The 26951-nt window shown below is 35.0% G+C and overlaps 1 protein-coding gene across 2 annotated transcripts in view; it reads left to right on the top strand.

Moving 5' to 3' along the window:
* The window catches only part of LOC150097869 (uncharacterized), a 622248-nt gene that overhangs the window by 106532 nt on the left and 488765 nt on the right, over positions 1-26951 (top strand). For both annotated transcript variants that reach the window (XM_090405962.1, XM_090405961.1), the window contains exon 3: positions 16610-16728. In XM_090405962.1, coding sequence (XP_090262088.1) covers positions 16610-16728 — 119 coding nt within the window. The remainder of the gene's footprint in view (positions 1-16609; positions 16729-26951) is intronic.

Genomic DNA, 26951 nt, shown 5'->3' with positions numbered 1-26951 from the left:
AACTCATAACAAGCACTAACCATGGTAGATATCATTTCAATGTAACTATATTTTCAACTCTCAGCCTTGATGATATGCTACAGTTAATGTTAGAAACAGCGCAACGGAACTAATACTTAAATCTTCATACACCAAAATAAACTAATATGACTGTCCTTACCAGAAATAATCTTCAGTACTTCCAATATTTTGTGAGCACACTTTCAAATTATATTTATTACACTTGCGAAACACATAAGAATTCTCCAAGGTTATAACTAAAACATTATTAATCGCGCTTTATAACTCCAGACAACAACTATAGGGTACATTAATTATTCTTGTTTATCACTCATCAACTAGTTAAACTCCGTACAATTTCTTTTATGGTAGTATAGAAATAAGTCGTAATTCTAGACTGACTGGATTTATTCAGAATTCTTCATTGAATGTCCAGTTCTCTAATTATCCGATTACGGCATTAATTTCCTTTTATTACCACTGCTGATTTTGCTTTCAGCCAACTATAAGATTCACTTCATCTTTGCTCACTTACTGTTTCCATGAATTTCTGCCCTTGGGAACTTTTATTTACCTTCGCCTCTCTTGCTTGTACCCTTCCTCCTTCCCGCTTCAAAATCCCAAAACTCCTCTACTTCTTTTTTTTATTGTTTTTTTTTTTTCTTTTCTCCTCCAGTTATCGAAGCTCACGCTCTGTTCCACTCGTGCTCGCTTACTTCATGCGTTTCCATGACAACCAATAAACGTAAACATTTGCATTAACGTTACATAAGGTTATACCACTACATTCAGTTATTACATAACGTTAAACCTTCACAAACAAGAATAAATAGAATATTTTCATTTCAATAAATGCGTAGTTAAATTACAAATATAAGTTCTTATAATATTGACATAACAATAAATGAAATAGCTCAATAATATTTAATACAGAATCTTATTACTATTAACACATATCTTTGATTAAACAATTAAATATTAGATATAATTAAGGTAATTACATGATATCAAATTATAATTTAAGTTATTTACATTAAATATTATTTACAAATGTAGCCTTTGTGATGGAAGATCATGTTGGATTCTGAAGCAAATAATAATTACTCTAATATCTACATAATCAGAATCCAACAAGTATTTATGGCAAGACTGTGTAGATGGTAAGAAGGAAGATGGATTTCAAACCAGTTAGATTAGGTACCAATCATACAGAAGAATTTTTCTGATAATGCACAGCAGTCGCCCTTGGAAAACAGGCCTTGTGAACAACATAAAGATGTTATCAGGTCTGTACCTACTCAGCTTAACTCATAAGAACTACTGTACCCCTTGGTCAGAAAGAAATAGATTTACACCCTAATTAGGTAATACATGAGGAATATTTATAAGGGCTTTTCAAGCGAAGGTAAGTTAGCTGGTTTTATACAGCGTCACCGAGTTTTTACTCTTGCAAAACAATCTTACACAGTTAATAGACATGATGTACTTGCTTCATAGCCTTAGTTACTTTGCTGTTTGCTAAAGAGCCAGTTGACCATTAGAGCCAAGAGACTGTTTGATCAACAAATTGCCAAGAATTGTTTCCTTCTTTCTGGAAAGAATTCAGATTAACCATCTGAGTGCATTATGTTTTGAATGACAGCCATACACTATAATTGTTAGATTGTCAATTATAAAAGTTGGGCAAATATGAAAAACAGAAGATTGGTGTTTTCTATTGATAATGATGCATTCCAGTTATCTGACTTAAAATACTGTGGAAGCAAGGGTGAACAAATTTTATAGCTGGTATCTTTGCAAGGAAGCAGAAACACAACTGTCATTGGATATGATGTTTGTTTTGTGCATTTGGTCCTTTTTACTCCTTGACAATTCTTGAGCACTCAGAACTCACCAGCTCCATATTAAAGTGAAATGATGTTATCTATACCTATATAAGTTGTCAGTCCTTAGAAATCTTTGGATCAGAATAATGAAACTAATAATTCAACTAAGATAACAGAGAATAGTGAGTTGCAAAGATCGTCTTACTTTTCATTTTTATTATACCTGACAAGATAGGATTCTGAGTGGCTCTGTGAGTATTACTCCATGAGGTAAGAAATCATATCGTGAAATGTCATAAGATAAATAGCATGTTTTATTCTTAAAGTGATTATTACAGAGGTGAAAATATAATGGTGAAATGCACACTAGATTTGGAGTGTCTGTGCTTTACCAGTGCAGTTAGAAATTGGAGATCACTTGAATTATGCATGTTTAAATCTCTGAGGAAAATCAGTGTATTTTGGTTTTGATTGATAGTCAAGATTTGAAGAATGAAAATCAAACTTTTGCTTGATATGTGGCATTTAGGGTTACGAAGAAAACAAATCAATTTGAATGAGATAAAGATATTTTTGGCCATTAAAAGATTTGAACTTTGATTTGAGTATCACATTGAACAACACAATTTGTTGTAATTTTATTCTTAAAAAGATTATAAAAAGATTTGTCTAAACTATTTGAGTGGCATGTTGGAACAGTTCTTGAGACCACCACTGACAGCAAATATCACCTTAGTATCTCCACTTTCTTTATCAGTATAGTTAGAAATTGGAAGCCATTTGGAATTATGCTTATCATTAAGTCTTTGAGAAAAATGAGTACTTTTCTGGTTTTGTGGCTAAGAGTCCAGTTTTAAAAAATGAAAATCAAAAACATTAGCTTGATATCTGGTAAGGGAGAGAATGGGTGAATTTGGTGGCGTGATATAGTTGATTTTAGCCATTTTGTGTGTGTGTGTGTGTGTGTGTGTGAAGCTTGAAACAATTTGGATATAACCGTGAACATCACATTTATCACTTTGAGACAAAAGAAATATTCTCAGTAATGTATGTTATAGGAAATGTGAAATGGGTGATGTTGTAAAGAACTGTTAGGTTTTTAAATTTGTTTTAGTAAGAGGAGTTGTAGTTCTGAAGGTTGCTTTATGTCATTAAGATGGTTAGCCGCGATTGCATAAATTTGTGAAGTATACCTTATCGTTTTGGAAGGTCTGAATTTACTATTATTTTGCATTCAATTGTATATATTTCTCTAGCATTTCATAACCGTTTTAGTAAGCTAATATTGGAATTGATATGGATAAAACAGATTGTGCATGAGTTATTATTATTATTATTATTTTCTGAGACCTCCAGGGAGTCTAAGACTCATCGAGGGGACTCACCTGAGTTCTTTGGACAACTTACCTCAAGAAAATGTATGGAATCATCCACCTTCTGAATTGAAGCCTCAACATATCTGTCCATGTAATATTGCCTTGACTGTACTATCACATCTTGTAGAATTACAGCAGCCTCTAATTAGTTACTTTTAGCCTACACTGTATGGGTGAACTAATGCTGATGTCAATAAATTGCAGTGTTATATTTAGAGTGTTTGCTCTCTAGACAGTGGTGATGGGATTTTGTAGCTACGTGAATTTCTTTTTCTTTGGCACTACAGCCCCAAGTACGGCCTTAGCCTCCCATTTTTGGGTTTCATAACCCACTACAAGGTGGGGTCGTTACCCTCACACTCAACCATGTGTAATTGTCTTTAAAGCGTTATGTTCTTAAGATTGATTTGCCTGCTTTGTGGGAGGAAACACCCCAGATAAACTGGGGAGAAAAATCCTGCAGTCTATGCCCAAGACCAGCTAGCTTGACTATGTCTGAAAGATTCTTAAGCTCCTCATATTGGCGACGAGAATCAAGTGCAGGACACCCCTTTCCCAGGCATATGGTTGTAGAACGCATAACCACTCAGCTAACCGTGCAGACAGCTATGTGGATTTAATTGAATTAAATTAGTGCTTCCAATTTTACAGGTTATAACTAGACAAAAAAAAAAAAAAGCAACATTAATATGAGAAACGTTACACGTGATTTTAATGCGTTAACTGAAAATACCACTATCAAAATACAAGCCAAAAATAACTGCAAATTCATTTAAATTTGAGTGCCTTGACATAAGTGACAATTTATTTATAAACTGCATGTATATTCAATATATACATTTAGGTTGCTGGTTGCTCTAATAGAAATATTTAGCATGCAGCATACAAGATCTTTTAAAGATCTTACCTTCATTTAGGCATATCAGATTAAGAGTTTGAATTTTGCTGTTATTTGCAAAGACTACTGCACACACACTGAGTCTGAGACTGGAAACTTGCACATAAATGTTTTTCATGTGCACATGGACCAACAAAAAATTTGAAGGAATATTGGACATAATTGAGTATTTTTTTAAATTATTTTTATTGACTGAGTAATCTAGAAATAGTCATAAGGTGAGTCAGGCAGGATGTGCATAATTTCAACAAGTTTCCAGCAGAGGCCTTTTTAGAGGGTGTGTCTGTGTGTGGGGGGGAAACCTGTGAATATGGATATGATATTGGATGGATATGGAGCTTTGAGTGTTTGAATTTAAAAAAAAAAAAAATGCCATATAACAAAATGTACCTATCTGTCTGCTTATTCAAGTTTTTATTCAAAAATGTACCATTCTGGTTTATATATGTTTTTCAATAAAACCAACTTTAGTCTGCAGCATCTGTATTATGCAACTTTCAGACAACTAAAAGTTGCATCCTTGCAGTTTCTCTTTCTCACAGCATGCCACTTCATAAACACCATTATCCATTTGCAATCTTCATAGCTCAGTTGGTATCAGCTGTGCCCTTTGGAAAGACCTAGGTTCAAATTTCATATAGGATGCTAAGAACTTTTTCAAGTGAAAGCGAGTTAGCTAGTCTCATACAGAGGTGGGGAGGTTTTCTTTTTTTTTTTTTTTCCAAAAACTTTGGATTTTCATCCTGCAAAACAGACAAACCTGCCAGAACATTTAAATATGCAATTGACACACAAAGAATATAATCATATATTAAATTAAAATGCCAGTAAATTATATTCTTGTTTATTCCTTTATCCAAGTGTGAGCAAACTAAGTTTGCATGTAAACTTTCATCATGACTAGGCTAGTTGTATATAGAAGCCAATGACTTCACATTAATTGTCTTAGTATTCCATAATGCAAAGCACACATCCTTTCAGGTGTGTGTATAATGGGAAGGGCCACTGCTGCATAGTATTCCATTGTACCGATGAAACTTCATGCACAAACTTTGTTTGCTTACACTTTGATAATGGATTAAACAAGAACATAATTTCTTGACATTTTGATTTAATTTATAATAACATTTGAAAAAACTTTATGCATAATACATATATAATTGACTGATCTATCATAATCATAAACATTAATCAGGTTTCTAAGAAGCCTTTATTAAATTTTAATTTAATATTGCTATCATATCCCGTCTTTTCCTCCCCCTCCATGTGGGGTACCTGTTCGTGGTGGAGGGGACCTCCCATTGATGGTACTGGCCCTTTTCATTCTTTCCCTTTTTCTTTGCTTTTCATCTTGTATTCTTTGCTCTGCTTCTCTTGAATTTTTTTCACCATCCTTTTTTCCAGACCACCATCACTGGGATCCAATGCCATGTTTGCCGTGCGGTGCAACCCCTGGACATCTGGAAAGGGGGATTCTAGTCATGCATTATTTTGGCCCCTGCTTCGGCAAGACGAGTGGTCCTGGATAGCCCAGCCAGGATCAGTCGGCTAGTGGGCTTGCCTGCAAGGGTCAACGGTGTTGCAGTAAGTCTCTCACCCCATGGTCTGGGGTCAGGATCCTAGGCTTGCTGTAGTGCTGGTATAGCGTCCAGAGTAGCCCTAGCATTCCACTCCTGAGCACAGTCTTTGCTTGCCAGGCAGTGGGCATCCATGTGTTGTTCCATGGTGGGTGGGAAGCTCTGGCGCCGAACCAAAAACTTGTTGAGCATGAATCCTTCATCCTGAAATGTTTCAGGGGCCCTAACAAATTTCCAACCAAGTACTGATACCCTAGATACAGCATATGGAAACAGAAGTAAGAAACAAAAGATATATGATGCTAACATATATGTACCAACATTTTTAATCTTACATGCTACAGGTGGAAAACCAATAGGAAAAATGTCATCCTTCTTTATTCAGAAATTGCGTTCTGGTGATGTCCTTGTGGAAACATTGTGTCAACAACATTCCGAGACACTACTGAGAGCAACAACAATGGGTGGAATAGAAATTACAGTAACACCTCATAAAACACTTAACTCTTGTAGAGGAGTGATATCAGAATGGGATCTCCTTGATGTTCCTGATGAGGAGATATGTTCAGAACTTAAAGATCAAGGAGTGACAGGTGTGAGGTGCATCCTGATACATAGGGATGGTCGCCTAATTCCAACCAAGAACATCATCCTTACTTTTGATACACCTAAGCCTCCAATCTGTAAAAGCAGGGTATCTCAGCTGTCCTGTTAGAATGTACATCGCTAACCCACTGAGATGCTTTAAATGCCAGAGATATGGACATGCCAAAACTGTCTGTCGTGGTTCTACTACCTGTGCTCGATGTGGTGGTAAAGTGCATGATAACAAATCTTGCTGGGCAAAAAAGCTAAATGTGTCAACTGTCAGGGAGATCATCCAGCTTGCTCTCGTGCATGTCAGAAATGGAAAGATGAAAAAGAAATACAAAGAATGAAAACAGAGCAAAACATAACATTCCAAGATGCAAAAAGAAAGCTAGTCACTATCACACCTGCTCTGAGATTCTCTTATGCTGAAAAGGTAACAATTAAGAAAGTGATAGTAGCAACTAAACTTGTATGTCTGTTCCACCATCTGATAATTTCACCATACCTGTACCTTATGATCACAAGTACTTCTCTGTTGAGCAGATCAATTACATGACCTATGGCCTTACTCCAGAGACAACTCCAAAAAGGATCCCACTCGATGAAAACCCACTCGATCAAAAAAAAATTATGGCAAAGATATCACTTAAAGATAAACCACCAGATACTCCCAGAAAAAATGGATACTTCAGTACCCAGTTAAAGTAAACTAAACTTACCAACTGACCCTAACACATCAGACATATTGAATACTCTACCAAAGGAAGAGATGGACACTGGCTGTTCATACTTCCCTAAAACAATTGATAAATATGACCTCAACCTCCCGAAAACCAGACAAGTCTATAAAACCAAAACCATATTGAAATTTGTACATTGGAACTGTCGTGGATTTCGCCAGAATATCGATGATATCAAGATTTTGTTGCAGAAACACAAACTTTCTGTTTTTGTCTGCAGGAAACGTATTTAACACCCAATGAGGACTGTACCTTTAGGAATTTCACTGTTGTATGCAAGGATAGAACTGGAGGTGGTCCTGCTCATTGAAGAGTAGCTATCCTAGTGGGAAGTCATATTCCTTTCCATTAGGTCCAACTTAATACTTCTCTGGAAGAGTAGCGATTCGCTTCTCTGTGGGATTTCTTATTACAGTATGTTCAATTTATTTACCACCAAGTGCTGAGTTAAATGAAATTAATCTTGATAACCTTATCTCACACCTTCCTGAACCCATACTTTTGATGGGTGACTTTAATGGTCTCAATACTCTATGAGGTAGTGCCAACACTAATAGGCGAGGTCAAATCATTGAAAGAATTCTTGATAATATTAACCTCAATACTTTCTTCCATATGCCACCCATTCATATTCTGCAATTGGTCTTACAATCTGCTCCCCTTCTATTCTTCCACTGCTCACGTGGGATGTTGAAGAGAATATATATGGAAGTGATCACTTTCCTGTTCTCTGCACAATGTTTTCACAGGAACCATGTTCACCTATATGGAAAATGGACCAGGCTGACTGGAACACTTTCTCTCATCTTGCAAAATTTAATGCTGATGCCATCAGTCAAACACCTATCAATGAAGCAGTAAAATATATAACAGAGTGCATTGTCCATGCAGCAACAGCCTTCATCCCAAAAACATCGTCTCAGTTTCCACTCTATACTAGCTTTCACATGTGCTCGAGCAAAGCACGCAATGTGAGGTATCAGAGTCACAAACAATCATGGATCCAATTTACTACATCAATTAATCAAATGACCAGTCCAAAAATTGTATAAGATAAAATCAGGAAAACGAATAGTAGATATAGAACACATTGTTTTACTACCTTAGACCATAATGGAAGTGTTATTGCTGATCCCAAAGCCATTGCAGGCACTCTGAGAGAAAATTTGCCAGAATCTCAGCAACAGCTTCATATTCTCCTGAATTTTTAATTCTGAAAGAACAGCAAGAGAAACGAAGGCTAAATGTTCTTGAGCCATGCAATCAGCCATTTGCTAAGGAGGAACTAAAAAGAGCTCTCCCACTATCTCACCCTAATGCAGTAGGGCCTGATGACATCCATTATGAAATGATAAAACATCTACCATCATCATCTATGGATCTCCTTCTCTTACTATACAATAGAATACTTGCAGAGGAAGAGTTTCCAAATTCTTGGCATAAGTCAATTGTCATTGCTATCCTGAAACCAGGAAAAGATCCAACACAAGTAAATAATTATCGACCCATTGCTCTGACCAGCTGTCTTTGTAAGATACTAGAGAAAATGTTAATGACAGACTTCTCTGGTATTTAGAAAGCAACAATCCTCTCTCTCCAGTGCACAATGTGGTTTCCGTACATATCGCTCAACTTTAGACCATTTGGTTCGTTTAGAAACTTGTATAAAAGATGCATTTCTGAAACAAGAACACCTTATTTCAGTTTTTTTTTGACATGGAAAAAGCTTATGAGATATGGCATATTAAAAGACCTCTATAACCTGGGTCTTAAAGGACACCTTCCTGTATTTATTAAAAACTTTCTTTCCAGGTGAATTTTCCAAGTCAGAGTGGGCAATATGCTATCCTGATCATATCATCAAGAACAGGGTGTTCCCCAAAGCTCTGTCTTAAGTGTGACACTTCTCGGTGTTAAAATTAACTCATTCACCGAACAGCTTCCTCCCACTGTAGACAATGCTCTATATGTTGATGATTTCACAATTTACTGCCACTCCAATAACATGAGGGTAATTGAAAGACAACTTCAGCAAGCAATTGATCATGTTTCTCTGTGGGCTCTTAGTAATGGGCTTAGGTTTTCAACAGAAAAAAGTGTCTGTGTACACTTCTCTCGAAAACGCACTCTTCACCCAGATCTTAAATAAGAATGGAATGCACTATTATTCCAGAAGCCAAGTTCTTGGGACTGATCTTTGACAGTAAATTTACATTTCTAGCACACATTTGTCAACTAAGAGAAAAGTGCAAGAGAGCATTGAACCTCTTCACACTCTGTCCTCTACTGAGTGGAGTGCTGATCAAGCTTCATTGCTCCATCTTTATTGTGCACTTATACTTTCAAAGCTGGATTATAGGTCTAAAGTCTATGGTTCTGCAACCCAGAGTAATCTGCAATGGTTGGATTCCATCCATCATCAGGGTATACGGATAGTTACTGGTGCCTTTTGCACATCACCCACTCAGAGTCTTTATGTTGAAGCAAATGAACCAGCTCCATCACTTTGACGGAAACAGTTGTCTCTTAATTATGCCCTAAAGATAAAGTCTCTCCCAGATCATCTTACATGGACTAATCTCTTTTCTCTGCACTGGGTAGCTCAATATCACACACTTCAAACTGCCATATGTCCTTTTGGTATGTGTGTTAAAGAGACTGCAAGCTCTTGGTATAAATGTTGACAACATTGCCTACACTAAACATAACAGCATCCCTCCATGGCAGGTTTGCACACCATTCTGCAACTTCTCACTTTGTCAGCTACAGAAATCTCATACTCCATCATCTGCCTACCTCCAATTGTTTAATGCACACAGAGCAGCACACTTTGATTTCTTGCCTATCTATATTGATGGTTCAAGAACTAATACCTCTGTTGGCTGTACTGCTGTGTTTCCTGACAGTATTATCTCCAACCAAATTCCACCTGATTTCAGTAATTACATAGCAGAGTTACATGCCATTCAGCTTGCACTTGTTCATATAAAAGAAAACTGCTACCAAAAGTGTATCATTTATACAGATTCATTGAGCTCTTTACAGGCTATATCCTCATCTATGTAAAATCCACATCCAGTACTTTATGAGGTGTTACACCAGTTTCACAAAATGAAAATCCTTAATTTTGATGTTCAGTTGTGCTGGATTCCCAGCCACATTGGAATTAGGGAAATGAGGCTGCAGATGCAGCTGCTAAATCAGCTCAAACTTTCTCCACCTACTGTTTGACAGTACCACATACAGACTACAGACAGTTTATACGATCAAAGCTAATTGCTCAGTGGCAGTCATCTTTGCAGGAAGTATTAACAAACAAATTATATGACATTAAACCTGAAATTAAGCATTGGCATTCTAGTCAACAAATAAAGAGAAGAGAGGGTGTTGTTCTCACTAGGCTCTTCATAGTTCACAGTCATCTTACACATTCTTATTTACTGAGAGATAATGACCCTCCCATGTGTGAAAATTACAATACACATCTTACTATTTATCATAATATTGATAGAGTGCCAGCACTTTGCATGAGAGAGGAATGAAATTTTGCCTACCTGGCCAGACGATATATACTCAAGCAGATGTTGACAGACTTGAGCAGATTTCATGATTTTTAATTTTTTATAAAGAATTAATTTATGCAAACACATTTGACTGTAACTTTGTTTATATGTAAGTACTGTATTGCTTCACTTAACTTTTGTATGTATATATTATAAAATATGTAATGTTTTGTGATGTATATGTGCAGGAGTTGAGTACTAATGTATATATTATTCATTAGTTTAATTTCTGACCAATCATGTATTTCTGTAGCCTTGTGTTACCTTGTTGTAATTTTGTTAATATGTAAATACCACACTGCTAAACTTAATTTTTATGCATACATATTGTATAATAATTCCTCTTTAACAATGTATTACTGTAATAACATTTAATAATATAATAAATTTAGTTTAATCCTTTATCCAAGTGTGAGCAAACAAAGTTTGCGCCTGAAGTATCTTCAGGACTGAGGCAACTCATAGTAAAAGTGGACCAAGCTCTCGTCACTCCTTGTCTCAGTATCTCCTATAATGCAAAACATATCTCCTTGCAGACATATATAATGCTATGCATTAAGGGAAGGGCCACTAATCCATTTCAGACCTCGACCTTTATTCAGGTCTCATCAGTGGGAGCCAGACCTAGAAGTGGTGATACTAAGGCACAAGCAATGGAGAGGTCATATTTACCTATACGAGTTGCCAAAAGGTGTACCACCTTATTATTAAATCACTCTGGATTTAGAGAAAGATGTTGGAAGTTTATGTTCCACTTGGTTAGACTATAATAAATTTAGTTTAATCCTTTATCCAAGTGTGAGCAAATAAAGTCTCCAGTAGAGTAATTCTTTTAGATATTCTTCTAGACATTTCAAATGAGGAGAAACTTGTCCTAATAATGAGATATATAGAAAATTGACAGATACATTTGCTTCCACAGTTCATATCCATAACTCAACAGCTGCCTGCTACTTTGATACATCAGAGAGTGAAATGAATAAGTTCTTGCCATAGAAAAACTAGCAATTCATTAGCAAGCAGTGGCAAAATTAACACATGCTGAATCTTATATCACCATACTGTATTTGTTGGAGGTTTTTTTTTCTTTTGTTTGCTTACGCTTGGATAAAGGATTAAACTAAATTTATTATACCATACTGTATTGCACATGATTTGAAATGTGGCTTTTATTAAAGATGTTTCCTTTGATGCCGAAATTGGAGTGGAGGTTTAAAAAATATATACCTTTTGTTAGAATTTACAAAAAAAATCTGAAAGAATTAGGATGATGACGATTTGTCGTTTTAACGGTGCAAGGACAGCAAAGGTCATACTGCACCATATCAATTGTTATAGCAGCACACAAAGTAAGACGGTCACAAACATCCATACCAGTGGGATTTGAACCGGAAAGTAACAGCTATGTTACAATCAAAAGTCCTCCAGTTCATGTATCTGAATTCAGTAATGTTTAATAGAGTAGATCACAGACTGCATTTACTCTGCTGTAGTAATGCATTTGGAGGAAATATGCAGTGGAAAAGGATACAATTCTGCAGCATCAAAGCATTTGTTAGAGAAAATGAAGACATCCATTTCTCTTAGATTTTTTTAAACTTTATTCAAGTAGTAATCACTGATTTTTCAAATGGCAAATTTCAGACGGTGCTGCTCATAATTATGAACAGCTAATGCATGCAGAAAGTTATTCAAATTTTGAATGAAAATAACTAATAGATAAAGAGATAATATATTAGTTAAAATTTTTGGTAAAAACGAATCAGAAATTGCTAAAATCTTGAAATTGTAGCCATTATATCATCAAGTACTTGATCGTTATGTGAATGAGGTTTTAGTCAGAATGTAATAAAAAAGGGGTCAGATCAACAATGAATCCTTCTATGGGGAACGGTTTATTGAATATATATGAATGGCCCTTTCCTGTTTATCAAAGATGGATTAGTGGGTAAGTGGTATTTTGCAATCAAAGAAAGACACTGGAGGATATAAGAAGCCCATATGTTAATGAAGTGTAAGGTCATGCATGGATAGGCCTATGTGTTCGTCACACATGTTGAATTGGATTTAAACGGTATTGATGTGAACACAGATTGATAAGAAAATAACTATTTATTAACTTTAAAGCTAATATTTCACTGGTATTATTTGTGTGCTCTGAAGATGTTGGATATAATACCGTTTAAATCTGTGTTCGCATCAATACCGTTTAAATCTGTGTTCGCATCAATACCGTTTAAATCTGTGTTCGCATCAATACCATTTAAATCCAATCCAACAAGTGTAAGGTCAGTCAGTTGGATACATTTTAAACACACACAGGAAAGGGTATTTCTGTATAGTTATGTGTAAGAATTAAAGAATGTAGTACTTTCTTTTATCATCAAAACATTTCTCAATTTTTCAAACAGTACATATATTTATATAAATTAGACCAATACTATAGACTAATAATTTTTGTGGCTGGTAGAGTTAAGATGTATTTCTGGAGCCCTGCCATAGAGCATCATATTCTTGTCAACCGAATATTGTTATAATTGTATCTCTGACTAACCTCTACAAAAGGTTTACCACTGCTCTTAAGATACTGATTGGTTTTTAATGTGCTACTACTGTCTTTAAGTCTCCTTTATGCAACAGAACTATTTTGCTTTCCTTCCACTTCCAGAATTGAGACATAAATTAAACAACCTAGTCAGAGGCATTATCCATTTCTGTGCACATTCTTGTAAAATATGAACTGATATCCCATCTAATCCCTTAGCTGTGGTTGCATTGAAATTCTACAGTATCTTAAGTAGTTCAAGACTTCATCCTGTATGCTTACATCAGTTCCTGTTATATCAATATCCTTATTTGAATGATAGATTCTTGCAAAGTGGTCACTCAGTAACTGAACTATTTCATCTGCTTCAGTAACCTTGCTACTAACAGCACTCCTAGTCCTTTCTTTCAACAGAATTTTTCATTTTACTTGACACTTAGCAAAAAAAAACTCTTTGGAATTTCCTTTGACCTACTTGGCTAATTTCTTCTCACAAACTCCCTCTTACCTGAACATTGTACTGCTTGTGAGCTTGTTGATCACCTTTCTACTTACATACCCTCCACAACATTTTTTCTGCTGTTGCTTAATGATGCTGCTTATCCTACTAACTGCTACCTGATTTGAAGTTGAAAGTTTATTTTTCACTTGGTTAGAGTATAATAAATTTAGTTTAATCCTTTATCCAAGTGTGAGCAAACAAAGTTTGCGCCTGAAAGTATCTTCAGGACTGGGGTAAGGTGGTACAACACCAGGTCCTTCCTTACAAAGGTGGAGCAAGCTACTAGCACTCCTATCTCAGTATCTCCCATAATGCAAAATACATCTCCTTGCGGATATGTCTAATGTTATGCATTAAGGGAAGGGCCACAACCCAGACTAGTTTCGACCTTTATTGAGGTCTCTTCAGTGGGAGCCAGGCCCAACTGAAGATACCAGGCAGAAGCATTAGCATTTCATCTCTACCTATAGGAGTTTCAGGCACAAACTTTGTTTGCTCACACTTGGATAAAGGATTAAACTAAATTTATTATACTCTAACCAAATGAAAAATAAACTTTCAACATCTTTCTCTAAATCCAGAGTAATTTATTAAAAAAAGGGTGGCACACCATTTGGCAACTCCTATAGGTAGAGATGACCTGCTAATGCTTCTGCCTGGTATCTCCACTTGGGCCTGGCTCCCACTGAAGAGACCTCAATAAAGGTCGAAACTAGTCTGGGTTGTGGCCCTTCCCTTAATGCATAACTTTAGACATATCCGCAAGGAGATGTGTTTTGCATTATGGGAGATACTGAGATAGGAGTGATGGTAGCTTGCTCCACCTTTGCAAGGAGTGCCCTGGTGTTGTACCACCTTACTCCAGTCCTGAAGATACTTTCAGGCGCAAGCTTTGTTTGCTCACACTTGGATAAAGGATTAAACTAAATTTATTATGCTACCTGATTTATCCTTGTGATCTTGGGTATATAATCTGATATTGCTTCCTGCAGATACCCCATGCACTGCTGACATCCTTCCCTTGCAGACGCTTATGCCATGATATTGCATAAATTAGGGATGCAGCAGTACCCCCCCAATCCTATCCTCTTTCAAAATACTATACCTATTACATTCTATCTCTGTAATTGCATCATCTGCTGTCTCACTAATGCCTAATGCAAAAATGTGTGAGGTTGCCATTCAGTTAGTATACTAAAACTATGACATCTCTTTAGGGCCCCCAATCAACTTTTACTCCTTGTTTTGATTAAGTGATTTAATTTTTTCACTTGAGAGACTAGATGCCTCATTTTTTTAATCACTTTTTTACACTTCATCATCAACAACCATGGGTCCAATGCCCGTAGGTATCTGATGCCATCTTGATATGATTCTTCCATTGCATTGTATTTTGTGCAAGATGACGCAGTTTGTGTATAGAGTTTCTGCACCATTTGACAATGTTATCGCCCCATTCTCTGTTTGGTCTTCCTTCAATCTTCCTAAACAGCAGCATTTTTATTTTAAACTCATTGTTCATTCTACATATGTGGCCAAAGAGACGTAGTTTCCTTTTGATTATTTTCTGGATCAGGTTTACTTTTGGTTGTATTAATCTGTAGATTTTCTCATTGTTCACTTTCTGGATCCATCTTATTCTCAAGATCTTTCTATAGCACTTCCTCTCAAATGCTAATATCCTCCTTTTAGATTCTCTCAGGATCTCAGGAGCACCTAGGCCTCACATCCATAGAGCATGCTGCTGAAGATACGGGTTTCTACAATGTGCAGTTTAGTTTGCATCTTTATAGCTCAGCACTTCCATATTTTGTCAATGGCTTTTAAAATAGTTGTTGCTCTGGCTATTCTAATTGTTTTCTGTTTTTTTGGGGTCCATGCGTCATGTGGCATCCAAGATATGTGACGTGTTCCACATTTTTCAGTTGAAATCTGTCTATGCTAACTCTGTTCAGTAACTCGTGTTGTCCAAATATCATTGTTTTAGTTTTTTAAAGTTGACATTTAGGCCATATCTTTTTCCTTCTATGTATAGTATTTGCAATGTCTGTTCCAGCCTTGCTGTGTCTTCTTCAACCAGGACGATGTCATCTGCAAAGCAGAGGTAGTTTATTCTCATACCATTTATTGAAATGCCTCCACCTTCTTCTTTAATCTTATCTAGTTCTTCCCAGATGTGTGATGAAGATGATTGGTGATATTGGGTCCCCTTGTTCTTGTGCTTTGACTAGTTGTAAACCAATCTCCAGTCACACCTGCTATCCTGATTTTTGCTTGTGCTTGGCTGTTTATATCTTTCAGCAGGTAGATTAATTTATTGTCCACACCATAGGATTCCAAGATAGCCCATGTTATATTTTGGTCAATGTTATCAAATGCTTTTTGGAAGTCCATGAAACAGCAGTATATCTTTCTTTGAGCTTTCTCTGCTATTAGTCTTAGTGCAAGTATTTGTTGCACTGTACTTCAATCTTTTCAAAATCCAGCTTGCTCATCAGGAAGATGTGCCTCCATATGACCCTTTAGACGTTCTGTTAGTATTTTCATCAGCACTTTGCCAAGATGACTCATTAATACAATGGTTCTGTAATTGGTGCATTCTAAAGCATTGCCTTTCTTATGAAGAAAGTTTTTACTTATAAGTGTAAACTTTACACTTACTTACCTTATTAGTGTCTACACGCATTCACACCTGCATCCACCAGCTTTGGCTTTCTTAAGTTTATATCGCCACATTCTCGGTGAACAAACTAGATACCTAACTCCATATCCATTTAAATATAATGTAGTCAAATACAGATGAACTGCATGCCATGCATTCAAATTCAGTAAAATAAATGAAAATTTTAGCTCTGGTTTAAAAAGCTTGTCCAAAGGAAATATTCAGCATGACATTTATCAAACAATTTTGTTCTGTTGAAGAACTTGCCATTTCTATGGAAGCTAAGTACTGTTGCATGTATTGAATAAATTCTTTATGTATTTTTCTAGGTACTTAATAGAGCATGGAGCTGATGTTGCAGCAGTGAACAATGATGGTGATTTACCTTTAGATATAGCAGAATCTGAAGATATGGAAGAACTTTTACAAGATGAAATAGATAGATTAGGCAAGTCATATTTCATATTTTCCAAACTAAAAAAAAAAGCTTATATATACAGGTAGTCCTCGACGTAGGCGGGGTTCCATTCCAACGTCTCTGTCGTAAGTCGAGGACTTTTTTTAATTCTTGATTTGTTTGATTTCTGTTATAATATTTTCATATTTTCATAAATTAGGTTTCTGTTTAACATAAAATGGTTAAAAATGTATAAACTTAAATAAACATTTATAAATTATTTATTAGCACATATACATATAAATACAAACTAAAGAAAGAAAAATTTAAGAAAACAAATACATAAACACATATCAAAAATGGTGCACTTACTTTGGAATTCCTTTAAATATTAGTTAACATAAACATAAACAAAAAACTTATTAACGGTGTCTTTAATTAAACAGGCGAGTAACTGTGACTCATTTGGATGATATGGTTATTTCCTCCGATTGGGAGTAGCTTTTTTAATCAGAAATTTGCTTAACGTTGTCTGTTGGTTTTTTTCTTTTTTTCTTCATATATTTCGCGATAACATCTGACTGCTTCTCGAATTTGCTTTTCGACTTTAGCAAAGCAATCAGTGTCTTGATCCATATATTTGAGTAGCTTGGTTTAATTTAGAAAATACTTCAGCTAATCCTTTTACAGTAAATTTTTTAATGATTTCTCTTCATCTTCCTCATTATTCCTTTCTTCTTCTACAACTCTTTGGAAAATCAAGTCTTGATCAGTCAGTTCACCTTCTTCGTGATCTGCTAATTCTTCTATATTGGTAATATTCATTTGTAGATCCAGTTTTCTTGCAATTTTAACAATGTCTTCACTTCTTCCAAATTCCTTGCATACATTGTTCCGATACTTCCTTCCATGAAGTTCCAAATTTAATATCATAATTTTTCCAAAAATCACAATGTTATAGCATCATTGTCCATTGCTATTATTGCTTGAGAAAGTGTAGTTTTCAGATAATATGTCTTGAATGTAGCAATCGAACCTTGATCCATAGGTTGAATCACAGCTGTTGTATTGGACGGTAGATACATCATATTTATATTTTCACTCAAATTGCCAATGACAAGAGGATATCCTGGAGCATTGTCGAGTAGCAATAGAATTTTAAAAGGAATGTTTTTTCAAGACAGTAGGCACTTGATTTATCTTCTGGAATAAAACAATTTAAGAACCAGTCTTCAAATTAAACAATCGTCATCCAATCCTTAGGATTACTCCTCTAGTAAACTGGCAACTTATTCTTGTCATTGTTTTTCAAAGTTCTGGGGTTTTGTGAACAGTAAACAAGAAATGGTTTTAATTTAAAACCAGCAGCATTTCCTCCAAGAAATCGTAATCCTATCTTGAAATGCCTTAAAACAGGTGCCAACGTAGCTTCTCTGTGAATATAAGTTTGTTCTGGCATTCTTTTCCAGAACAGTTCTATTTCATCTACGTTAAAAATCTGCTCTAGCAAATAGCCTTCATCTTTTATCATCTCTTTCAGATTTTTCTTGAAAATTTCAGCAGTTTCAAAATCGGAATTAGCAACTTCTCCCGTTATTCGTATGTTATGCAAGTTAAATCGGCTTTTGAATCGATAAAACCAACCTTTATTAGCATTAAATGTATGCTCGCTGTATATATCTTCTTGTTGTTTCCTTAAATTGTCAAATAGGCTGCGTGATTTTGTTTGAATTGTAAACAAACTGAGAGGAATATTCTTGTTGATTTGATCATCAATCCATATCATTAAAAGCTTCTCCATTTCATGAATTGGCCCATCTCTTTTTTCGTTAAAATTGTACATTTCATATAAGGGGGACCGGAAAGTAATCAATTTTTTGAACTACATTTTTAATATAAATTTTATTAAAGAACAAATTAACATTATTCAATTCTATAATCGCCATAGTTAATTATAACCTTATTCCAACGAGCTACTAAGTTTAGAATTCCTTTTATGAAAAAGGTTTTTTCTTTGGAGGCAAAAAATGATATCAAACTCCTTTGGACATCATCTTGCGAACGGAAGGTTTTATTTCTTATGCTGTGTTCTAATGACCTGAATAAGTGATAGTCACTAGGTGCAATATCCGGCGAATATGGAGGATGTGGTAGAAGTTCCCATTCTGACTGCCTAATATTTTCTTGAGTCATTCTTGCAGAATGTGGTTTTGCATTATCTTGCTCCAAAATTACCCCTTTTCGATTGACAAGTGCAGGACGTTTGATTAACAATGCTTGATGTAGTCGCTCTAATTGTTCACAATAGATGGCTGCTGTGATAGTCTTATGAGTTCATAATGAATAATTCCATGAATATCCCACCAAACGCACAACAGAACCTTTTATGGATGAAGTCCATCTTTAGGTGTTGGAATTGGAGTTTGATTTGGAGAAAGCCACTGTTTTTTGCGTTTATTATTTTTATACAGCACTCATTTTTGGTCACCAGTTATGACTCGTTCCAAAAAGGGGTCATTTTGTTGTCTGGTCAACAACGAATTGCAAATCGCCTGTCTCTGTGCTTTATTGTTTTCTGACAGTTCATGCGGTACCCATGCACCCTGTTTAAGAACCGTGCCACTCTTGTGTAAGTGCTCTTGGACAGTTGACCATGATGAATTAAGTTTCTATGCAAATTCTTGTATGGTTTGTTTTGGATCTGATTCAATGAGAGTCAAGAGCATCGTCATCTAGAGTAAGAGGTCTTCCTGAGCGAGGACGAACAGAGAGATCAAAATTTTTTTCTGCAAATTTCCTAAACCATTGCTGTCATTTGTTAACCTTCAATACATCTCCATAAGTTGAGCAAATGATTTTGGTAGCCTCGGTAGCATTCTTTTCTTGGTGAAACAAACACAGCATATAATGACGTAAATGGTGCTCTTCAACTTTAAAGTCCGCCATGTTAAAAAAAAAAATAATCAAAAATTAAAAAAACACAGATTCTTTAAATAGAAAAGTAATGCTATTATTTATTTTTTGGTCATGTTGTATCATCATTTTGTATTTTGTGGAAGAAAAGCTTGGTGAAGAACAAGGTGGATTCAGGTCAAATAGAGGCTGCCAGGATCAGATCTTCACTTTGTGACAAATAGTGGAGAAATCATAGGAATATAACAAAGATCTGTATTTAAGTTTTGTCGATTTGGAAAAGGCGTATGACAAGGTGCCAAGAGAGAAGCTATTCAATACTTATTGAATAGCTCCTCTCTTGGACATTATATCAAGGGACATTATATCAAGCAATATTTAGTCCTTATTTGAGTTGTAAGGCAGCAATTAGAATTGAAGGAAGTACAGGAAGATGGTTTAATGTTAAATCTGGTGTGAGACAAGGATGTACATTCCCCTCTGTTATTCATTATCTATATGGATCACATTATGAAGGAAAGTGGTATTAAACATGATATCAAAATTTGAGATGTTAATGTCAGCTCTGCTTTATGCGGACGATGTTATACTTCTAAATAAATCCGCTACAAGTCTGAAAGATTCTCTGACTAAATTGAATAACTGTTGTAATAGATATGGTATGAAGGTCAGCAATAAAATGACAAAGACAATGAAAATAGGCAGAATCATTGAAAACGTCAACTGCAATTTGAATGGAGAACCTATAAAATAAATGAAACATTTCAGCTACTTAGGCACAATTTTTAGTGAAGATGGTAAATTAAATATAGAAATAGCCAACAGAATCAACAAAGCTGGTATGGTAGGAAATCATTTGAATAAATTCATATGGAATAAGAGAGAAATTAGTCGGAACACTAAATTAGCTGTATACAAGACAGTGTTCAAACCATTTTTAACTTATGGATCTGAGAGCTGGGTCAGAAGTAAAACACTTGACCAAAGACTAGAGACTACAGATATGAGAGTCCTGAGAAAGATTATAGGCATGAACAGATGGCATCAATGGCAATATCGTATTAAAAACAAGGATATTAGGAAAGAACTTGACGTTGTCAGCATCCAGGAATGTGTTAGCAGAGCTAATCTCAGGTGGTATGGTCACTTAAACAGAATGGGCGAGGAAAGATTAGCAAAACAAGTGTTCTCTGCCAGGTTGGCAGGAAAACGACTCAGAGGAAGACCAAGATATAGGTGGATCAATACGGTACAAAGTGCCTTAGATGATAGAAATATAAGATCTGATAATGTTGGAGTCTTGACAAGTAACAGACTGATTTGGAGGAAAATTGTAGATAGGAAGTTAGTAATGATGTAAATTTTTCATGTAGTACTATCATATCCTGTATACCCCTTGAGGGTACATGGTAGAAAATTGATGATGATGCTATTATTTAAATGGAAATCAAATTTAATACTTTGTGTTATTTAAGTAAAAACAATTGGCTAAAATTGACCTATTAAAAATAATTGATTACTTTCCGGTCCCCTTTATATTAACTGCCTCCATTATTCTTGATTTATCTTTTATAATTGTTGAAACAGTTGAATGTGATAGTTTTTCTTCTCGTGCTATTTCACCGAGTTTCTTTCCTTTGTTATATGGTTTAATGTCCTTCATTTTAACATCTAGACTTAAAGCTTTCCTTGCCTTCTTTTTTATGTTAGAATTTTCATCAGTAGTATTACTTCTCTTACTAGACATAATAGGGTTACGACGAGATACAAAAATTGCAACAAGAGAAACGAACACTTCGACTGCTGATTGGCAACTAACGTGTTAAAGACTGTGATAAGTTAGAAGTGGGTGAATCAGCAGCGGCTATTGCGTATTGGTGATAGGCTTTGTTTGTGGACTAATGGCGATGCTGCAATGCGTATAGAAAAGCAATGTGATATATGTATGTATATGCTGGCAGCAAAGTTAAATTAGAGAATTTTTAATAATTATTTTTTGGTTATTGTAAGTTGAGGACTACCTGTATATATATATATATGTGTGTGTGTATATAGAATTTATCGTAAAGCAAAGGTAGATCTTCTCAGTGAAATCTCAGATACAAAACATTGTATTGCTCATTTGTTCAACGTAAAAAGGTCTTTAACTCAAAAACTTGTAGAGGTTATGAATAATGATAATTCATGATTTTATCTTTAACAGTGAAGCACAAGCTACATGGATACAAAATAAGAATAAGCTTAATCTTATCAAGAGGTTTGATACTCTTAAGAGAGTATAAAACACATCTTTTCCTACTAAAGCCAATATTAATCCTCACAAAGTTGTAGTAAACAATTCGTCACATATTTTAACAGTTGCTGAAAAAGATATTCTAAGCAAAGGTCTAAATTTCATTCTCTCACCTAAGTTTATTCCAAAAGAATCTCTACTTACTAAAATAGAAAAAGCCAGTTCACTTATTCCTAATCATTTGGCAAAACTTATCCGTATTGAATCGATCTTCATTATCAATAATGCTAAACCTCCAAGAGATAATCTTTCTCCTGCAGAAAGACAGGCCTTAAAGAATCTTAAAAAGAACAAAAACATTATTATTTTACCTTCAGATAAAGGCAATGCCCAGTAGTCCTCAATTCTGAAGATTACCACAATAAAATGCTTCAATTGCTTGAAGACAATATTGCATATTCAATTCTTCAGGATGATCCAACAAGGGAACTACAAAACCACACAAACAATCTGTTAAAGACTACATTTGAACTTCCTCACAATATGCGCCTTTCTTTACGTTCTCTTTACCCTCTTATTCCATGCATTTATGGAGTTCCAAAGATACACAAAAAAACACCCTTCGCCCACTTGTAGAAGGAATTGATGGTCCTACTTATAAGCTTTCGAAACATCTTGCAGAATACCTCAAGTGTTTCTCCAATAAAACTTCATCGTTCATCAAAAACACCACAGACTTCGTTTCTCATATCAAAAATATTTCAATCAGTGAAAATGATATCATAGCAAGTTTTGACATTATCTCATTATTTACTAACGTCCCTACTGAGGAGATATTAACTTAAGGACAAATTGTCTAAAAAGATATTTGCTTTACTAAAGCATTGTATTCAATCTGGCTAATTCAGATATAGGGACTCCATTTACAAACAAATCCAAGGCCAATGGGCAACCCTTTATCCCCAGTTCTAGCAAACATTTTCCTGGAAGATTTTGAAACAAAAGCCATATCGTCCTTCACATTTAAGCTGAAACTTTGGAGACGTTATGTTGACGACATTTTCATTATATGGAGTCATGGACACACATCTCTCATGGATTTTCTTCAACATCTTAACAACAGGCATCCTAATATAAAATTCACTGCCGAACTAGAACGAAATAACCGCCCTCCTTTCCTGGATGTAATTCTTACACGATGCTCTGATAGATTTAAAATCTCTATATACTGAAAACGAAATCATACTAACAGATATCTGCACTGTCAATCTCATCACTTTCCACCACAATAGTTTGGAACTATTTCTACCTTAGGACACAGAGCACGATCTCTTTTAAATGAACCAGATGAACTCCAAAAAGAAATTGAACAACTTTCTCTTATCTTTAAACAAAATGGATATTCTGAAAAAACAATTAAGAAATTTCTTCTGGATCCTCGTAGTCAGCGTACTATGGAAACTATTGATTTTAAAGGTAGCATCTCAATACTTTACATTAGTTCAGTCTCCAATAAATTGGCTAAAGTCCTTAAAAAATACAACATCAGGATGTTTTTCACTGCACTCTTTACTTATTCTCTTATATGCCATCCGAAACCTATTCATCATAACCTGAAATATCCAGGTGTGTCAAGTTATGGTGCGACTGTAATATTCCTTATTTGGAGAGACTAACAAATCTGTTGAACTGCTTATTGAGGAGCATAAGAGAGACATCTCCTATAAAAGATCACATGCATCTGTGCTATCTAGTCGTGTTCTTTTCTCTAATAACCCTCCTGACGATCTACAGAGTCACTCAGTTTGCTGGGATAAATCTGAAAACATTTTTCGCTGTAGTGATGAGTTTGAAAGAAAATATGTGAAGTCCAGAGAAATCCTCCTTAATCCTGAACATTTGAACAGCAATTTGAATTATAACATTCCTGATAGCCATACTGCAGTTGTTTAATACTGGCGCTCATGAGAACATGCAAGCATGCATACAACAAACAATAGCATGTTAGATAGAACGACTTGAAAAATACAATGTTTTTGTGTCAATTATGTATTGCATTTTTTGTCTGTAATTCTGAGTTTATTTTTAACTTCAATTTTTTATTACTGTGTTCTACCTTTAGTGGATACCTGAAGAAGGCTGTAAAAGGCTAAAACTAGTTGTATCATTAAAATTTAATATTTTATCTCGGTTTAAAGTGATTTAAAATTTATTCTCTAAAATATATATATATATATATATATACAGGTTGACGCAGTTGACATTTTCAATGATTCTGCCTATTTTCATTGTCTTTGTCTTTTTATTGCTGACCTTCATATCATATCAATTACAACAGTTATTCAATTTAGTCAGGGAATCTTGCAGACTTGTAGTGGATATATATATGTATATTTTATGTCCACATACTAACTAAACCATTTTCGCTGCAATTGCCAGAGAGAAAAATGTAAATTATTTTTGTAAAAAATGTCTTAGATAATGAGGAACAGAGTAAAATAAATCAATGAAGTTGGGTTTTCTGCTTACATAATGCTTATATGAGATAAATTATTGGGAGTGGACAGGTTACCAGATGCTTTGCTTTGTGTGAAATTTAACCAAGTCTCAAATTCAGTAATAATTTATTTTTCTTCAAGACAATCCCCTCTAAATTAGGAGATGAAGCTTGTAATAAATAAATAAAAAAATCTTGCAACTACAAATTTGGAAGATAATAAATACTGCATGTATCTAAATTTAAAACAAGCTTTTCTGGAAGATAGTAGCATTAATAAACTCTTTTTGAAACTGGATGATTATCATCATCATCAAATTCCTGTCATGTACCCTCAAGGGGTGTACAAGATATGATAGTACTACATGAAAAATTTACATCATTACTAACTTCTTATCTACAATTTTCCTCCAAATCAGTCTGTTACTTGTCAGGACTCCAACATTATCAGCTCTTATATTTCTATTGTCTAAGGCACTTTGTACCGTATCAATCCACCTATATCTTGGTCTTCCTCTGGGTCGTATTCCTGCCAACCTGGCAGAGAACACTTGTTTTGCTAATCTTTCCTCGCTCATTCTGTTAAGTGACCATACCACCTGAGATTAGCTCTGCTAATGCATTCCTGGATGCTGACAACGTCAAGTTCTTTCCTAATATCCTCGTTTTTAATACGATATTGCCATTGATGCCATCTGTTCACGTCTGTAATCTTTCTCAGGACTCTCATTTCTGCAGTCTCTAATATTTGGTCAAGTGTTTTACTTCTGACCCATCTCTCAGAACCCTAAGTTAAAACTGGTTTGAACACTGTCTTGTATAGAGCTAATTTAGTGTTCCGACTAATTTCTCTCTTATTCCATATGAATTTATTCAATTGACTTCCTACCATGCCGGCTTTGTTGATTCTGTTGTCTATTTCTATAATTAATTTGCCATCTTCACTAAAAAATAGTACCTAAGTAGCTGAAATGTTTCACTTTCACGTTTTCAATGATTCTGCCTATTTTCATTATCTTTGTCTTTTTATTGCTGACCTTCATACCATATCTATTACAACAGTTATTTAATTTAGTCAGAGAATCTTTCAGACTTGTAACGGATTTATTTAGAAGTATAGCATTGTCCACATAAAGCAGAGAGCTGACATTAACATCTCCAATTTTGATATCAGGTTTAATACCACTTTCCTTCATAATGTGATCCATATAGATAATGAATAACAGAGGGGATAATGTACATCCTTGTCTCACACCAGATTTAACATTAAACCATCTTCCTGTACTTCCTTCAGTTCTAACTGCTGACTTACAACTCAAATAAGGACTAATTATTGCTTGATATAATGTGCCATTGACACCATTTAACTGTAGCATACTGAATAGCTTTTCTCGTGGCACCTTGTCGTATGCCTTTTCCAGATCGACAAAACGTAAATACAGATCTTTGTTATATTCCCATGATTTTCAACTATTTGTTGTAAAGTGAAGATCTGATCCTGACAGGCTGTTTGGCCTGGATCTTCTTCACCAAGCTTTTCTTCGACAATTCTTCTCAACCGTTTCTCAAGTATATTTGCATAAATCGTACCAGGAACACTCAGTCGGGAAATACCTCTGTAATTCTCACATTCAGTTTTATTTCCCTTTTTATATATGGGTACTATGAGAGCTCTACTCCAATCATGAGGAATTCGTCCCTCTGTCCAGGACTTCTGAACTATGCAGTGCAGCTACTATAAGACTTTTATACCACCATACTTCAGCATTTCTGGTCGAATATCATCTACTCCTGCTGCGTTGATGATGAGAACTTTGATGAACAGGATGATTAGGACCAGTAAAATTGTTATTGATCCTCTTCAACCTGTTTCAGAAAGAGTTTGTTACTGCCACTTATAACTAAGAAAAATGACTAAAAAAAGTACTAAAAAAAATAACTAAAAGAGGTCAAAAATAGTTTTTGATCTCTATATCAAGTTTATCATCAGGAATACATATACAGGTACATCACAGATTTTCTGCAGTGAGTGGTCGGTACTTCCTTTAGTCCAGACAAAATTATGAAATCACACCTAAACTTTCTAAAGTATTTGACTATTTGATCTGTTGAGATAAATAAAGCTTGTTCTTAGGTGAACATTTGAGGATTGCCACCTTGATTGAAGGTTTAAATGTGGTATGTACAGAATTAGTATTTTTTTTTAAGCAATCTGAGTTTTAGATGAATATTTATTATTTTCTATATATATATTTTGTTGGGGGGGCGATTATAGCCCTTGCCAAGGCCTATAATAGCAAAGATAGGTAAGATCATTGCTAAGAGCAGTATCATTGCAACAGATTGCTGTGATTCTGTGTGTTAATATGTTGCAGGCTTTTTGTAAATGGAAAAGGGTAATGGACCTTTTGGAAGGCATGTGATTAGTGTATTTAGGATGGGTAAACTAACCTGTTTGGAAAAATGGAACTTCATCAATTCAAAGATTTCAGTTAATGGTATATTACTAAATAGTGAAATAATATCAAAGATGATCATAATATGTCTGAATTTTTTAGAATATGATTATTTAATATGCTTTTTTAGTGAACAGAAGTTTTTTTACAAAGGAAGAAGAATGTGTGTGTAGGG

The sequence above is a fragment of the Typopeltis vanoorti genome, chromosome 16 (assembly GCF_054136105.1).
Source record: "Typopeltis vanoorti isolate ZY-2024b chromosome 16, IOZ_Tvanoo_1.0, whole genome shotgun sequence".
Taxonomy (NCBI): Eukaryota; Metazoa; Arthropoda; class Arachnida; order Uropygi; family Thelyphonidae; genus Typopeltis; species Typopeltis vanoorti.
This window is presented reverse-complemented; position numbering and strand designations above follow the sequence as displayed.